This window comes from Ambystoma mexicanum, chromosome 2p, assembly GCF_040938575.1.
Source record: "Ambystoma mexicanum isolate Mex_15411 chromosome 2p, UKY_AmexF1_1, whole genome shotgun sequence".
In the NCBI taxonomy this organism is placed as follows: Eukaryota; Metazoa; Chordata; class Amphibia; order Caudata; family Ambystomatidae; genus Ambystoma; species Ambystoma mexicanum.
This window is the reverse complement of record NC_090923.1, coordinates 935,395,707-935,414,131: the sequence shown is the minus strand read 5'-3', so window position 1 is coordinate 935,414,131 and position 18,425 is coordinate 935,395,707. Positions and strand designations below refer to the sequence as shown.

At 46.9% G+C, this 18,425-nt stretch overlaps 1 protein-coding gene across 4 annotated transcripts in view; it reads left to right on the top strand.

Annotated features, from left to right (window-relative positions):
* Nucleotides 1-434: 434 nt before the first annotated feature.
* LOC138566933 (CLOCK-interacting pacemaker-like) overlaps nucleotides 435-18,425 on the top strand; it is a 29,396-nt gene continuing 11,405 nt past the window's right edge. Inside the window, exons 1-4 of one of the 4 annotated variants that reach the window (XM_069644687.1) lie at nucleotides 435-659; nucleotides 4,033-4,134; nucleotides 4,236-4,337; nucleotides 17,946-18,170. In XM_069644687.1, the coding sequence (XP_069500788.1) occupies nucleotides 17,963-18,170 (208 nt within the window). In that variant the 5' untranslated portion in view covers nucleotides 435-659; nucleotides 4,033-4,134; nucleotides 4,236-4,337; nucleotides 17,946-17,962. Of the gene's footprint in view, nucleotides 660-741; nucleotides 815-4,032; nucleotides 4,135-4,235; nucleotides 4,338-15,256; nucleotides 15,391-15,593; nucleotides 15,723-17,945; nucleotides 18,171-18,425 lie in introns of those variants that run through there. The other 3 variants (XM_069644688.1, XM_069644689.1, XM_069644690.1) reach the window with 3 other exon arrangements.

The window sequence follows — 18,425 nt, the reverse complement described above, 5'->3', positions numbered from 1 at the left end:
CGCGCCGCCCCGTGTTCACATTCCACCGCACGTGGCCACTCCACACTCCCAAGCCGCGCCTCCTGCGTGCACCAGGAGACTAATACCGCCCACACACGAGGACTAAACCACGCCCTCTCCGATTGAACACAGCCTGGCATACGGTCCAGCCCAGGCACGAGGAGAAAGCCACGCCCTCTGCGTGAGAATATCAAAGCGGACAGCAGACAACTCCACACCCCTTTCTCCGCCCCTGCGACCAACTAGCATCGGAGGCCCAACCTGCTTCATCACGAGGCCCTTGATGATGCCGCGCCCTTTCACGCGGCAGACCACGGCCCCTGTTGGAGGCACGTGGCTAGCCATTGGCTCTGGGAGGGTCTTGTGCAGATGCCAGTGGGTTCGCTGTGCACCCGCCTCCTCCGTGTTGCTGCTGCTGTCAGTGCTGGTTGGAGGCGGTTACCTTGGGGCAGCTGTCAATCAGGGCAGCTTGCAGATGCACGATTGAGCGTTCGAGCAAAAAAGGACCAGAGACTAAGTAGGCGCCTACAGTAGCAGATGTACGAAGTGGAGCGCATCGCGAGAACAAAAGAACGCCCTGCCAGTACGCCCACACTCAGCACCCCTAGGGAGACATAGATGCGGAGCTGGAGAACCTCCAAGCGAAGACGGAAAACTGGGTGAGAGGCGTATACCTCCTGCTATGCACGTATGTGTGCATTGTGGACATGCTGTATGTATTTGGGGCTCGAGCCTGTTCTGTAGGCAGTGGCAACGGAGTATGTGTTATCTGGTGGTGAGGAGGGCGGGGGAAGATTCTACCAGGCGGTGTGCGGTAAGTAAAGGACGGCCGGTTACTTGGTGCTGTGTATGTTGGATAAGGATTGTCTCGGCTGCTGTGCTGGAGAGGACGGTACCCTGGTCTCATTATTGTACCAGGGACGAGGTGGGCATGGATGTTTACTACATACAGCCTGAGCCATTAAAACTGTGCTCGGTGCTGTGCAGAGAGGGCATGATATTACAAGGCGCAGTGCAATAATGGGCTACTCTGTGTTTGGGGGCGAATGGGCCGGGCTCCAAGCAAGAACTATGCGCGTACCTGTGTATGCACTGTGGGGAGACAGTGTCTGCTGCTGGGGGGGGAGGGCGGTAACATGAACTGCATGCACTGCTTTGCAGAAATGCAAAGGGCCGTGTCGGGTTCAGTGCACGAAACGACATCACACGTGTTAGGAGTGGACTGCTCTCGAATGGTCTTGGTGCTCCAGAGCCGCTGTGGGGCTTGTGGAAATGTCCACACGTGTCATTTGGGAGAACTGTTTGGTGTTCGCTTAGATGCTGAAGTTTGTATGATCCTGCATCCTACCCCCATGGCATCTTTCCAACAGGAGTACCAACCCTAAATGATGAACTTGAGTGTGAAGGGCCCTCTTATTACAGTGTATATTGGAGCCATTATCAGCAATCTATGTACTGTGTGCACTGACGAAGAGGTCCGTTTTCATAATTCTGCATTGTAGCCTCTTGATTGTTTTCTTATTGTGTTTCTGCAGATTGTTGTTTTCTTCTTGTGTTGCTGCTGTTTGTTGTTCGTGAATGCTTGAAGACATTGGTCCCCTCCACCCAGCCTTAATCATCTTGGGCAAACTAGTTGTATTCCTTCATTAAACATTATCTAATACAGGTACTTTGCAAAATCGAACGCACGCCACATTCATAGTATATTAATGTAAATGCCCCTATAGTTATCCCTGAAGCATCACCAGTAACACCCTACAGGCGGCAGTGGCGCCAGGTGGGACATACCTTGGAACACCGTGGAAGGACTCGGCTCTCTTCAGCCTGGCTAGTGAGGGACAGGCCGTTTGCAGGGAGACTGGTTAGTTGTACTCGGCTGTATTATAGTTTCTGAGAGACTTATCAGTAGTTTTCCCCGGCAGGCCTACTGCTGACCTAAATACACTACCTGCGGCCGCTCGCGCTGTAGCATTGAGACCCCTCTTCCTCGCCTTGCTGTTGCCCCCTTGAGAGTTGCACATGGAGCTTTTGGAAGACTAGTTGGTTCCAAGAATGGTCCAATCATGTGAAAGAAGTTTTCATCCCAGGATTTCGGCATCATATAATGGTCTCTTGGAGGACGTGCTCTATACGAGCTGCTGCTTTGTCACTTAGAGCGGCCGCCAGGACCCTTGCATGGCACGGCTTCTGGGGTGACGGTGGCTGGTGGGTGTGTTTATTTGAACGTCAATAATATGTGGGGCTATTAAGTGGAAGAAAGGCTCAAGTGAGACCCCTATTGAGACCCCAATATAATATGTGTTGATGGGACCAAAGTGCCGGCCTAATTATGGCAAGTAGCTAAGGGTCCTGGAAAAGATGTGCAGTGGAAGGGATGGCCTAACGGGCGTGGTCAAGTCGTTGTACCCTGCATGGAAGGGGACACAATCTGGTTATTTAAGAAGGTGTTAAATAGTATATAATTCACTAGCAGTTGAAAAATGGAGTAAACCTATTAATGTATAAAAACGTTGAACACCCAAAAAAGGGTCAATGCCGATAGCAGTCCCTTCACTCTTTTAAAGGAAATCCATGCTTTATTGAGGACTTAAGGCATATTATTCAGTCATTCTTATGAGAAGACGTCTTCAAATTGATAATCTACTCTGTTTTCACCACAGAGAGTGTGACACAACAAATGCAATTGCACATGTATCAAAATGCTGGGGTGATAGGGACCTCTATTGTGCACCATGTGTATTGACACTCACAATCTGTTTGCTGATTTGTAGCGTGCCTTGGGGGAAATCCGATTTGGGGGGTCATATAGCTGGTAGTGTTGCCCCACACGGCCCGTCTTTGGGTCTAGCCTTCCCTCACACTTTGTGCTCCCTTATCCCCTCCCGACCCCCCCCAACCCACAGTCTACTATATCCCTGATTTCCTTCCTGGCTCGACTCGGCCAAACTTTTGTACAAATACCAGAGAGAATCACTTTTCCCCACGTCACAGGGAGATCATATCAGCCGCAACCCCCTATCCCCCCACAACCCCTTCTCCCCATATCTCACTTACACAGGCATACCCATGTGACCCCCGTTTTTGCCCTTCTAATCCCACATTTTTTAAAACCTACATATGAGGAAGGGGCATCCAAAAATGTGTATGTGTATATGCATATACAGTGCACCTTCCTCATGCTTCCCCACGTGGCCTAACCCACCAAAACACTAATGGCTGCGACACAGGGCCTTGGGGAACGGGGCGGGAGCAAAATGTCCAGCTTGAGAAAATCTGGGTTGGCCCATAGGGCAATGGTTGAAGTGTTGCCCCACTTATTAGACTGGTTCCATTTTTGGGGCCAAAATGGGGCCACTTTGAGTTACTGCACAGTGAATCTGGTGGTTTTGACCATTGGACTGCTTATAATCCCTGTGCATCCGTTACATAATGGGGTTACATAATGGGCATCTCTGGCTCTGAAGCGTCCAGAAGTCAGTGTGCTGAGGGCTTGGGGTCCCCTTGGGTTGCATGTGTGTAAGTGGAGTTCTGTTCCTGTCATTCATTCCAGTGTGTGAATTTCCAGATCTCGGTTTGTCTGTCCGACCATCCTCAGGGGTGTGTCTCTATGCTTTCTTCTCGTGTGCTTGCATTGCTGCCCCAGGCATGCCAGTTTCCTCTGTGGCGGAAGGGAAGCACCGAGGTGTGTGGAACACCCAGAGGCCCAATTTGCTTTTTACCAGGAGACTTTAGCAGAAATAACCAGTGGGATGTAGGGCCAGGACACTTGTTGGTCTGGCATGTTTCTATGTCGATGGGCTTTGTGTGGTGCGCCCTTCACGCAGATTGCTTGAATAATCCGGATGGTGAATGCATAGTCTTCTCAGATGTGACTGCTGATCTCATGCCAATGCATCACACCTTGAGGAGTAACTCTGGGCAGTAATGGTAAATGGATGAGCGCCTATGTGCTGGTGCTTGGTTTGTAATTGCCATGGGGTTAGGCACACCTGTTTGGTTGTCCTTCTTCAATGCTCGGTCTTGTCGTTCCAGGTAGTTGCATCGTTTCCCTTTGGCGGGAGACGGATCAAGCGCAATAGAGACGCGATCCAGCGGAGGATCAGTGCTTCAACCTTCACCACATTGACCCTACACGTGAGTTTGTGAGCTGTCGTTTTAATGTCCTTACTAGGTTGTCTGTGATAGGATGTGCTTTCTCGGAGAACGTCCATTAAGTCTTGTTGTTTTTTCTTCAGATTGCTACTCTGTTTCTCCCCAGTGGCAGAGTGCCAGAAAGTCCTAGAGACACTAGGAAGGTGGAGAGCTACAGCCTGGATCTCAGCATCTACAACATACAGGTGAGCCACATGAAATGGGCCTGTGTCCGATGTAACAAGGGCCATGCCCTTGATGGGCTAGCGGTTTATTCCCACAGACTGCAGTCTAAGGGCATACCTTTTATTATGAGTTCAGGCGACTGCGGTGCCCACTCTATGCTGGTGATTTGGGTGCCATGGACATATGAGGTGTCTCCACTACCGGAAATGTCATAATTCCAAAAATGACCTCTAATGCAATTGTCCTAACCGAGTGGAATTCTTTGTGCTTGTTGTGCAACTTGGTGTTTGCATAATAATGATGTCAGTATGTTTGTTTAGTGCTGTAACCCATCAATTTTCCTGGCCAGGCCCTGCCTGTAACCCAGACCCTCTTTGTTTTTTCTCTGGATATTTACACATCAAGAGCAGCTATTAAAGCTTTGGCAATAGCTGCTGGATGTTTCCCTGTGTCCTGAAAGAGTGGCAGAGAGATCCTCGATCTTCTGTTCGGTTTGTATAAAATGGCCGGCACTCATTGCCGCTCCTGATGTCCCACTGTAATCGCACACGGATGAAGTGCAATCCTGTTTTCAGGTTTAAGATCTGAGTAACGTGCCGGTACAATCTCTAGCTGTTCCCATGCCATGGAGAACATGTGCAGCATTTCCTAAAATGTAATTGGATTCTTCGGTGCAAGAAAGACTTGAATGGCACTGCTGCTCATAAGCATCCCATGCATGCTTGTAACCCACATCTTACATCCTCAAAAGCACAGAACCTTGCTATCTCTCTTGATGAGACATAGGAACTGGGGAAAAGAGAGTTGTCACTTGCAGATGAAAGTTAATTGCCTGCCAAACACACCAGTTAAGTTGTAAGTCAAAATGCATGGGCATCCATCCCGCCCATCATGCACACATGTTTCTGGCTTCCTGTTGTAACGGTTGACTACTGCTGCTTATTTAGGAGTAGCTGGCAGAGTTTTTGGTCTACCTGTACGCAGTTGTGCTGAAGTGGCCCAACTGCCTCCATGGAAGCACAGCTCTTTGTCCTCTTGTGCCATGGTCACCGGTCAGAATTCCCACTCCAGGTCTATGGCTCCATCCGCAGCCCATGTGTGCATTGTACTGTGCCTTGCCCAGCCCTGGAGTTCTCATGTCCTGGCTCAGGCCCAATACAATGAATGTCACATGGACCTCGGCCTAGCCGGTCGTCGCACTCTCCAGCCCATGCTGTTGCTGTATTTAAGGAAAGGATTTGAAATGAAGACTAGGTAAGCATGGGCTGAAAGTAGCTCTCGAGTCTAGGATCTCGCCGTGTGAGCAATAGCTGGAGAATAGTTACCATTATGCAGAGAGTGCATTAAAAGTGCCTTTTCTGTGAGATCCAGGCAACCTTTTTCTTTTCATAGTAGAAACATTTTATCAAGCTTAGGCTTGTACCAGTACAAAAGAAAAAGCAAGGGGCTAACACAGAGAAGAAAACAAAAATAAAAATAACATGAAAAAAACACATAGCATAAATTACACGACATTGGATTCGATTATTGACCAACACCTCTTAGCCTCTTTCCAGTTAGGATTTCGATGCAGCTGTAGCACTGAGCTACATATACATGATGATGTTTATAGAATCCTGAACGACGGTGGCGTGTGCCTGCTGGTATTATTCCAACGGCATTTGCCAAAACGGAGCACAAGATTCTTTTAGAAATTCTATAGTGCCATGTGGGAATCGGCTGCCTGGTTTTGGACTGGTTGATTTCGGTCATCCTTGAAGATGAAACAGAGGGCTGTTATGGAGAGCTCCCAGTCTGATCCATTCCCAGTGCCATTTGGAGTCCTGCAAGGGTCAATCCTTCCACCATTTGCTTTTTAGCCTATATACGGAACCCCAGAGTAGTCTAAGTGAAAAGGTCGGAGTTGATATGCATTAATATGCGGATAGCACTCAACTTTATCCCAGAATTTCCACTAAGAGAGGTTTTTTACAGCTCTGTGATTGTTTGCCGGATATTGAGACTTGGGGGGGATGTCCTTGCGTGTCTTGAAATGAAACCAGTCAAAAACAGAGTTGCTTTTACTTTCTAATTCCTCTAACTTATCAAGTTTTTGAATGCTAAAATCCCAGGTCACCTTCTGAGTTTGCTCAAATAGCAAAATTGTTGGAGTTTACTCTTTTCTTGACTCGGGTGACCTTTATACATCCACATTAATCTGTTGGTCAAATCTGCTAACTTCCACCTATATGCTTAGAGATCGATGAAACCATTTGTTTCACCCAAACATTTCCATCTTAGTTCAATTCCTGGTTTTGAATATACCATGGTCCCACTGAAAGCAGTTTTTCATGTGCCTGCACCATTGCTTTTTGGGGCACAACAATGTGATCATATTACCCCCATTGTGCCGTCCCTGCACTGGCTGCCATTGGAAGCCAGGATTAACTTAACATTGCTATGCATTGTTTACAGCGCGATCCTCTTGAGATCCCGTATATTTGGCTGAGAAATTGACATTTCTAGATTGCTTTGAGGCATTCCCAGCTGGCACTCATTTTTGTTTACAAGTTTCGAGATTTGAACGCACTTCCACCTTGAAAAGATCTCTTTCAGGTGCAGGTGCAGCAGTGTATCTCTGGAACTCCTTGCCACATAATTTACGCAAGATTCCAGAATACTTGAAGTTAGGAAAGTGGTAAAAACTTGACAGTGGAAATCTGCTTTTGTAATTGTTTTTATGATTAGATGTGCTTGAACTCTTTGCATTGTATGATATATATCTCCTGCACAGCACTCTTATGCATCCGTGTCTTGTCTGCGCTTTGTGAAAAACATTACATAATAAAACAAATAAGCCTGGACATTGCCACAACCTGGACAGAAAAGTGACTAAATCTTAACAGAGGCACACACACCCTTCTAATGTTCACTGATGGTATTGTACTGATTGGGTGACAAATGTAATGTGAGCAGCAGATAATTGGCTGTCAGAATAATTTCTGATCGATGGGACTTGGATCTGAGGCAGGCCAAGAACTGTAGGTCAATATATAAGGGAAGAGTCTCCTCCTCCCGCTGAGCTGGCAGCCCAGGAGCAGGACCACAGTCTTATCAGTATTAAGGTCGAGCCACTTGACCTGCATCCAGTGATGCACTTCCCCAAGGCACTCCCACAGCCTTGCTTTACTGGAGTCATGCAGAGCAAGCAAGAGACACCGTAGACTGAACCCCCCCCAACACCTGAACAATAGGGAGAGACGCGACCTGTGGCACTCCGCAAGACATTGCATGTGCGAATGAGAGGAAGTTACGTAGCAGGCCCTTTGACACTTCGCCCTCGGAAAGGGCCAATGCATGTTACTGCACAACCTTGTATTATCTTAGTATGTTTCAGTGTCACGGTATTGGTTTTATGACGGTACGATAACCTTCTTGCCAAATGACGGTATATCATGGTTATCGCGGTATAGCAGGTGGAGTTAAATAATCTTAACAAATATTTTCTAAAAGGTCATAAATTGACAGATTTAGCATCACAAACAAAACCAGGCACCCAGGGCCAGAATTGGGCTTTTCAACATACTTTCCACTGAAATGCCTTGCTTCCACCAAACACAAACACGTGTGGAGAGGAGGAGGAGGGGGGGGAGCCCTGCTGCAACTGGCAAAGCAAACTGAATAGCTTTTCTTAAGTGGTCATTTAGGCTTTATGCTCCCCCACTGGCTACTGGTGAAGATGAACATGTTGCCATCTTGATAACCTACATGCCACCGATCAATGGAGGCTGATGGTAGTATACGCTTGTGCGCATATACACACACACACACACACAGACGCACTCTCTTTACGTTACAGCCTTTAGTTTACTTGCAGGCCAAAAGGTGTTCAGTAATCACGGACATGTTACCCTTTGGTATGGCAGCAGGGAATACCCACAGAGATGAGTGAATTTCGCAGTATGACTTATTATATGTAAATTCAATGATAGAACCAGGGAAACCCCCCATTGCCATATGTTTAGAGAACATTATCCATTATAAATATATAAAACCCAAAGCCGCCAACCCAAAGTAAACCCTTTTCCTTCTTGGCACTATATCTATTCTTCCTATTGCTAAATATTGATTTTTGTGTCAGGCACGTGTGGTTTATGGAATGGCATTAAAAACTGCTCCAACTGATACTGCTTGCAAGATGGCACATCCAACAGTGCAAGACCAAGACTGCGCAGAACTTGCTTACTGCAGCCTTTCCAAATCAGATTGAAAAGCACACTTTACGGTATGAACGGTATAACGGTATAAACAATGTGACGGTTATTATTGTTCAATTAAGTGGTTCACGGTATCTTTAACGTTATACCGTTACATCCCTAAGTGGGTAAGGACCTCGTCTCTGCTGTCCATAACAGCAGATAAAGCCAACAGAATTAAAGATGCCGGCCTACGGGCTACTTTTCCCACACAAAGTTACCAGTTACTGTACTTCTTGAGCGGTGACAAACCTGACTCTGTTGGATGGAAGCCTTTTCTTTCTAGATAATTTGACAGCTGGTGGTAACCTACCCATCTCCAGTTTTCCAATGGAAAGGAGGTTCGAAATGGGTGTTTAGTTTTCAGGCATTGGAGGATCCAGTGTTCCCTTGTTTTAGTGACGGAGACACTATGCCTTCTTGCAGACAGGTGGGCATAATCCCTGAGTCCTTTCCAACAGTGGATAGGGCTTCTGCTGAGGTTAAATTACAATCAAATAAAAAGCTACCAGACTACTGGACCACAGAGGAAAATAATGTTCTCTGGCATCTAACAACACTTGTGACAATAGGGACGAGTATGCTCATCCTTTTTGCATAGACTTGATTAAAGCTCAGCAGTTAAGGGGACCAAAAGCAATATGAACCCATAAAATCGTCTAGTAGCAATGCTAGTTACTTATAAAAGAAGGTCCTGAAACCTTGGCTCTGTCTTTTTTTCTTATTTCAAAAATCTTTTGAGGGGTTACACAAATATTTGGGAATGAGCTATAGGAAAATAGTTTTCTTTGAGCGTCACTACCTAATTTTTGATATATTTTAAAAGTGTATGCATATAAGGAAGCTTCTGAAAACCTCAGAGAATTCACGTGTCTTTGCTTCTATCATTGCCATATAAAAGCAGATCTGATGCTATTCACAGAGCAGTTAGTTTATCAGCTTCGGTCTTTGTCGTCCTCCATCACCTCTCCAGACATCTGACTGTTTTTAAAGAAGAAAACAATTATTTAAAAAATGCTAACTAGGGCTCTTTAACCTGTTAGAAAGACTTCACCCATAATCTTGTCAAGGGCAGTAACCATCATATTGTGACAGCAGAAGACTGCCAGGAATCTGATATGTTTGTTACCTTGAAGGGAGAATCCAATTATACTGCTCTTCAAAAATGTGAGGGACAAAAGATTTGAGTTACCGACAATTTTGAGGTTTTCCTTCAAGATGTAATTTTGGCCTTGAACTGAAATTCATGATCAGTACTGCATGGTAGGACCATGACACCAGTAATAAAACACGTCCTTTCCGACCATATAAAAATCTAGGAGATGCCCTGCTCCACCAGTGGGGTCAACTGAACGCTGCTTAAACCCTAAAATATCCTGCAGAGAGTAAATATCTGATAAGTGAAAATTATATTTTGGGGATGACGTACAAGAGAAATGATAGGAGAACAATTAAATTCTGCAGTGACTAGATTACATTTTGGAAAGCAGCGGATTTGATTACAACCTTAGAAAGCAATATGCCAACACCGCCTCCTGCCTTGCGGGATCTGTTTCTGCAAAAAGCAGAAACACCAAGAGGTCGATCTCCTTCAGAACTGCTGGTCTTTCTTGAGAAAGCCACGCAGTCTCTGCTAAAAGGTCCAAGTCATGATCTACAATGCGGGTCTGTCACACTATATAGAGCTGTTACATTTTCTCACTACAAAAATGGATGTTTCGTTCTGCGATTCTGAACCTTACTTTGTATTAGCAGGGATAGCAGATAAAGGCACACTACTAAGACAGGACGAGTTGGCCAATGTGCCATATTGTAAAGGGAGATACATAATTATCCTCTTTAAGCAAAACTTGTTAAGATACACTTTATCCAAGTTTTATAAAAGCATCTTGCCGCCTCAGAGCAGGATCAAACAGGGCTGCAGTTGCTGCCCTTGCATGTTGATGACCCCTGGGTTAGTTGTCCTGAATATCTTCCCATCAAGTTCAGTACAGTTATTGACATGTTATATCTTTGTCTGCGTTCTAGAGGGTTCCAAATATAGTTATGTAACAGGACAAAAGCTCCAAATGAATGCACAGTAAAAGGTAAATGAATGATTCACCAGCCTGCCCTCGATGAATGCCCAGGTGTGGCAAATTCCCAAGGCATGTATTGGTGACTTGTTAATGACACTGTACAGTTTCAGATAGTTAAAATCACGGTTATAAATGCGATATCTAAGATGGCGATGGGTGCGCGTCACAAGTGGCTAGCAGATTTAACGTCCCATGCCTTCATTTGCACTTCATCCAGCTACGGTAGAGCCCTGTTAAGCAAGAAGTAGCAGCCAAATTGCTCGAAGTTATTGTGATCCTGGAATATTGTATGTACACCGTCACCTGACAAACTTGCATTCTTTTAGGGTTGAACCCCACCACGCTCGTGTATACTGAGCACAGCACCCGGTCAGACCCCTAAAACAGCGTGACTGTATCTCCCACCACAGCGTTTCTGGATGCTTTTTCTGCATTTCTGAATTCTCTAGTGTATCTTGTAAAGGGGGCCTGGCTTGACTGGACCCTTGTTCTTTCTCAAGTAGACCAATGCATCTTGAGTTTGGGAATCCCGGTTCGTTCCGAGGCCACAGAGTGCGTTTAGATTATTTATTTGGTTGGTGGTGGATGCTCTTTATAGACTACGAGGAGATGGGGTGGCCGGGTGACAGAAAATGATTTGAAATGAGACCTTGGGCTCAGTAGTACAAAGACTGCGAGAGTAAAGCTGACAACCTTGGAGGATGTGTCTTGTGTAGACTGGGAAATGGACAGCCACGTGACCACCAGTGGATGTGTGCTAATTCTGGAGCAGGTGGATGGGTGGGGGGAGTGCGCATTGCACGCTGTAATTCATCCAGCCTGCTGCCTGAAGGCGTTAGTTGGCATCCGTCCCTCAAGCACATTTTGTAAGCACAATTTTGCAGCATGGAGACTTGCATAGATACAGGTGTATGTTCCCATTTATGCACCCCTCTTTCTGCCCTCTCCCCCCACTGGTTTAATGCAGAAAGGCCACTCTACAACGGTCCTTCTAAAACTATCACGTGCCTGTCCTCAAATATTGATGGCAGACCCAGAAACGTTTTTATTTCCTTTTCATCAACCTGTTGTCATAGCGATGGCTGCACGTTTGTGTCTTTGCTGCATGCCATCTGGTCGGTAACCAATTTGCTATTCCTTCAAGCCCAAGGCCTTCCAGTGGAGGTAGGTGGCGTGTCAAGGGCCACGTTCCTGTCAATGCACCGTCTGAGTAAGAGCGTGGCATCGTCTAGGCTCCTGCACAGTGTCCGAATCTCACCCCAGCTAAGCTCTCCATGCATAAACAATCTTTATTTCGAAGCATATAAACACTCCATGAAAGACATAAAAACATTGAGAACACACAGCAACAAGATATACAGAAATGCAATAGTAAAGGCTGTATAAATACATTAGATTTTTAAAGGATTACCCTGAATTTACGGAATTAGCAAGGTCCGTGTGAGAAAAAACGGAAGGTCATTTGACCGAAAATGACTAGGTTTTCACTCCCCTGAACATTTGTGACAACCCACTGCCCACACCCCCTTACTTTACCTCTTGGCAACACACCTCCTTGTGTGCCGCCGTCTCCTGCATCCCTCTGTGACACCGGCGAAGCCGGCGCTGCAGGGTTCTTCTTTTTTTTTTTCTTTTTTCATTTCAAACTTTATTCAATAGGGAGCGGGGGACACCACCGATGGCATTATAGTGAACAAGGGTGCAGGCAACACCCCTGGGGCCTTTGTTCACTATAATGACACTGAATGGGGGATGTATTCCACATTTTCGACGGTAGTCATTTTCGTCCAGCCGATTTTCGAATAAATTTCCATCCGTTTTTTATTTTTTTTATTTGAAACAATATACGAATTCACAAGCCAAGAACATTTGGCCTATTGTAGCCTGGCATGTTATAACAAATTTTCATCGATCAGCTGCATTGTTGCTTCAAAAAGCCTATATACAGCCACTGCAACCTTTCTTGTTGGCAGTGAGTATATATACGTATTTAATTGCTTCCTTAACTGATCTGCAGTTTAATTTCCTTAAAATTGGAATTAAAAACCTCAACCTTTGATAGTTAAAAATCGGACAGAAAAATAGAATGCATAAAATCACTTCTTGCAGTAACAAACACTAAATGGGCACCGAAAGCTCAATTTTGAACCAATATGATTCCTGCCACCATGCATGTTGATTAAAGACATTAAACTGCTGGCCCTTAAATGCAAAAAAACACTCCTCTTGCTTACAAACCGATTTAGGTGGTCGGCGTTGAGCCCATTGCAGCCATGATCATTATATTTAAGTGAAGACTTTCTTGGAATCTAGACTATCGTGTAACTCCCTTCTACGATCCATGAATTTATGCCAAACCTTGAATTAATTGAACTTTGAGACGCTTGTTCTCCCGGTCGCTATTGATTTAAAATGATTTTTGCTATTAAGGATTCCAAACGAGGAGTAACCCAGGCATTAAATAGATGTGGTAAACCTTACAAGACCTTGATTAAGCCCACCCAGCCTCATGCCCTAATGGTACTGTCTGGCTCTAAGCGCCTGCCATAAATATTGAGGTGTTGCCTCGGCTTACCGTAGGCTGGAGCTTTCGATTTCCAACCGGCGTCCGATGCAGAGACCTGCTTTTCCTAGACATGCAGGCATCACAATGTTGAGAACACCTTTCTCTGCTTACGAGTCATAGGTATATAGATTTTTTGAAAGAGGTAATTCTGCTGTTTGTGGTTAAGATCAAGTCCAGAACCTTTTGGCGGGAGCTTTATCCATCCATTCGCAAGCTGCAGGGCTGGTGGCTTTTCTGGACCTCCTCAACCCCATCTGACAGAATAGAGGGATTGGTGCACGCTAGGGTTGCTGTGGGGACAAATGCTGCCACTTGTCTAGTCCATCTTGAGTATTCCTCTCATGGATGATTGTACAGATACAGCCAACAGTCTCTTTTTATTTCTGGCTATGATGCTGGCGTGTGCGTCATTGCCTGAGACCGTGTTGGACAGCAACATTTGAAACCCTTTTCTAGAGGGCTTCACCCATAACCACATTGAGATGTTTCGACACAAACTCTTTTCGTCTGTTATCCCTGATCATAAATTAAATCTTTTTTTAGAATGCACTTCATGCCGTACTCCAGGACAGGGTATCGAACACATGCTGCTCGGCATCGTCTTTTTTTACTAAGGGAAGCACGTTGCCCCTGAACTCCCGGATAGTGCGCAGTTTTTGCAGATATCAGTAAACTGGAGGTTTGACGTTGTAGGAGATTTTCACCTGCTAAAAAATATCAGTATGTGTTAGGTGGTGTTGGTTTTATGAGTTGACGATCTATCTGTGTCAAAGTAGGCAGCTGCCGCCACCTGGAAATCAAGCTTCAGCCACCAACGTGTTGCTTGTTCTGTTTGTGGCGGTTTTAAGTCTTCTTGTGTGCACGGCTTCATTTGACAAACTTCAGTTAATGCCCTAACCGCCTAGTGTCCTCTTGCAAAAGTGCTTGCGTTTTTTTTTGTCCAGGATCCCTCCCAGGCTTGTTGCTCCCACGTGGAAGGAAGGGCTGGTCCTCTGCGCTCCCAGTAAATTGTTCTTATGTCATTTCCTCATGCGCGAGTGAGATGGGCCTCTCGCCAGATGTGCAGTAACTATCGAGCTTGTGTGGCATAGTAAGTTGCCTCTGGGCTTCCTTCTGGATGCCCTGCAGTGGGCTGCCCGGGGTATTAATTCTTCCATGTAGTGCCATGAGAGGTCTATGCACCAAGATCGGACATGTCTGTTGGCACAGGTGTTGCATAGAGGGACATAGAAAGGCAATGATCGGATGGGCCGGGTGTGTATGTGTTCGCACTTTGTTCAGTGGACCCAGATAGAGGGATTGTAACAGCTTGCCGCAACGAAGGGCAGGACGCGCAAGTTCAAATATTTGTATTCAGATATTAAAGTTCTACCAGGCATCGTTTGCTTTTGCTCTGTATAGCAAAAGGGGGCGCTGAATATGACCAAGACGTTTTTCCACAAAAATATTGCCTTAAGAGTTGTACTCTATTCTATTATATCGGGAGGAAACAAACATCAGATGAAAGGAGCGTGTGTGGATTTCGAACACAGGTGGCACTTATTTTCTATGTAGGAAATCTATGGCTAATGCAGGCCCAAAAAGGCAGGAAAATACGTAACCTATTGTGTAAATAATTCCTCCAAGTATCTTACTGTTTTTTCTTTCATCAGTGTGCGTTACTACAAAATTGTTTGGTTTGACTGTGGTCCGGCTCGTGTCAAAAGAAAATAATAATAATAAAAAAAAGAACTAGCAGCATGGTCACTTAATCAAGAGTGCTTTGTTTCAGTCTGCTTCAGAAATAGTTAAGTACTCAATGGCCTGTTGATTCTGCAAAGAGCATGCATGCATCTAGGCGGTTTCATTCACGTCGACTGCTGTAAATGAGCAGGCTTGCTAGTCCCCCCTTCCCCCCTCCCTTTCCCTTCCCCCTTCCCTTTCCCCCCCTTCCCTTTCCCTCCCCCCCTCCCTTTCCCTTCCCCTCCCCCCCTCCCTTTCCCTTCCCCCTCCCTCCCCCCCTCCCTTTCCCTACCCCCCCTCCCCCCCTCCCTTTCCCGTCCCCCCTCCCCCCCTCCCTTTCCCTTCCCCCCCTCCATGTGGCTTGTGCATGGGTATTTGTGCAGGAGAGCCAGTCCGTCCGCCTAAATCATCTCTTCCCGGAACCTTCTGTATCGAGCCCGCATAAAACGCCTATTGTGTGAGCGGACCGGAAGTAAGTGGTCCCGGGGGCAATGGGGATGTGGGCCTTGGCTGCCGCGGTCTCCTGCGCGGGCCGTGCTCGGGGCGCGCAGCGGCAGCTCGCCTGCGCGCGGGAGGGAGGCGGGAGAGCCGGAGGCGGCCGTTGCGCCTTCCTTCGCCCGCACATGGCTGTGAGTGTGCTGCGGCTCGAGCACATGGCCGCGTGCAGTGTGGGTTCAGCATTCCCGCGTCACCTGCAGCTGCTGCTGACTGCGCACGTATTCCTGTGCGGCGGCGGCGGGGATTAGCGATAAGCGAAGCGTGGCTTAAGGAGAGCTCGCCAGGAGTGTAGCCAGTGGGGCAATGGTACGCGGCCATGAGCGCACATGCAAGTACGCAGTGCCTTCTCGACGGAGCCGGGGCCTTGAGTACTGCGCATTTTATGTTTTCCTCTTTTTGTGTGGTTCTTTTTTTCGCCTTCTGCAGGCTTGGTGGCTGGCTGCAGATGTAGTAGCCCGATAAACAGCAGACGTTAGAAGGACCCCAACGCTAAAAGCGAGCATCTTAACACGCCATCTAGAGCCTGCTTGGCACAGCTAAGCTATGCTTCCGTTCATTTAGAAATGCATCGCCCCTTCGCGCTGGCAACCGGCGCTCAGCTGGAGCCGGGGGAAAGATGCCTTTCGAAGAGTGGGATAGGGGTTGGCAGCTGTCGCGGCGGGGCCCGAGGGGGAGGTGAGCAGAAAGTTAAGAGGACCGCTTTGATTTACTCTTCTAGTCGGCATGAGGCATTCGATGTCTCGTGTGAGGGTGAAGAATTTACTGTTTAATAAAGTGCAGTATACTCCCTCTATTATGCAGTTACGACTGTTCAATATAGGGGTAATGACAGCTTGGGTTACTGTCTGAAGCATCCTAAGTGAAGACAAGTGTTTCATACATGCAGGAGAGCACGTGCTTCATGGAGGAGTTCAGCAGTGCCTGTGAGGCAGAACCCAAGGGTGTGTCCATCCGTGCATAACGTGTCACAGTTACTTGCAATAGAGGGCCTCCCCGTCCCATTTTTATTTTTGTGCTTGGAATTCTGGGATTTGGTTTTATCTTTCATTTAAATGCCTTACTACAAATCCCAGAACCATGTGGAATTTGATAGGCTTGGCGTATGTGTGTGTCTGGGCGAAAGGAACGTTCTTGGATGTCCATACGCAAGGGACGGATTAGTTACAAAAAATGAACTACTCACATTCCCTCGCAACATTTGTAAATGTCGGAGGTGAAGTGAGTGGGCCTATACGTCTGCCTGTGGAAGGAGAGGAGGTTGGCGGTTGTGCTCCACCTGTTCAGCCAGATGCATGGCAGGGTTCATGGAGGCTGACTGACTGATGGGAACAGACGAGGAGGTTTCCCTCTGCTTGATGTTCGAGCGTGCAACTGGGCTTGCCGTGAAGCACAATGCTGGAAAGTTGCCACATTGGCATGCCTTGGCGGTAGATTTTGCTTGCATAAGACGCCTACTGTGGGAGAGCCAGGGAGTGTACTGCTTGGTACAAGCACATGAGCACGTCCTGTCCTTCCCCAAGGCTGTTTTCTGTTATGTAAGATGCAATTGTTTGCGCCAGTCATAGTGGTTTATTATGTAAGGAGCAACCTGTCTAAGGAATTGTGAGTCAACTTCCTGTAAGAACTGGATTTGGCAGCAGTACAGGGCGTAACTCTTCATATTGTAAAAGGCAACTCCACGCAGGCTTCTGAAAACTGTGCGAGCAATACTGGGCAAGGTAAAAGGATTCCATCCTCCTTCTGTACCTCAGAAAAGGGAATGGCCGACCACAGTAGGTGGCACAAGGCATCATGGGATAACATGGCAGAGGACACTGGGGTTTAGGCCATAGAATATGTATTGTCTAGTTTTAGCCAGCCAAGGTGAGAGAGATTGGGCAGAGGCAGCCAAATGCATGAAAAGACCGCAAGCGGTCTGCCCCTCCTGCCCACCTGATTGACCTAGGTCAAATACATCATAGTAAGAGAAAATATACAGGGGGAGGCGGGCCCTCTTTATCGCCATTTCAGCTTCCGCACAATCTGCTTTTGGCCAGAAGAGTTCCTGCTTTGGTAGAAAGTGGCACCAAGCTTTTTACCTCTAACCCGCTGACTTAATTCAGTGAAGTGTTTGGTAAAAATGGAGCAGGCCAGGGAAGCAATGGAGTGCAGCGCAGTGCATTTTAACCTATCCGCACGCAGAGATGGTGGTCAAGAGGGAAAGGTGCTCACACCCATAGCTCTTCCAAGCGTTGAGAAAAGGGAATAGTCCAGTGACGACAGCCCTACATAGATTAAGGGAATTTGGTTGCGTGGTAATCCATTAATGGAAAGTCTAGTAGTACCCAGTCTGCTTGCTGAGCCACACCCAGGAACACCCCCTGCAGGCCCTGCCTCCCTGACCGTGTTCTGAAAAGCCAGGCTTCCTCTCCGGATTTCCCGGGATATGGGGGAGTTGCGTGGCCCCGTTACTGTGAGTCTGTACTTGATTTCTCCTTCCTTTTGTTGTTCACGCTAACTGGACCTTTTTTCCCCTCTCTTAATTCATAGGTTAAAAAGCCTTCTCAATGGCGCCAGAAGCGCCCTCACCGGGAGTTGTTTCACAGCCCACCAGCGAGAGCATTGAAGCGCCGGTCCCTATATCTCACGTAAAGGATCCCACCAGCAAGAAGGGTTCTCCGGGGACAGCAGAAACGATGGATACTAGCCCTGACGAGATGAAGAAGCGCCCGGGCAAGGCTACTGTTGACAATGAAAAGGATTCTGGATTCTCTGGTGAGTACAAGTCTTGGTTTCTTCTCTCCACCAATTATATCGTAGAAGCGTGCTTTACCCTATCGTGACATTTCACCGTGGTGTCTGCCACCTCGGGTTGACTTTATAATTAGGGATTGTGATTCATTTGCTCAAATATTCGGGTTTTGGCTCCCAAACAAACAACCATTGCTGCTTCATACAGTTCTAGAAAGCTTCACTCCCCATGCTTCCTGCTACGCGGGGGCATACATGCTTTTTGCAGCTGCCTGATTG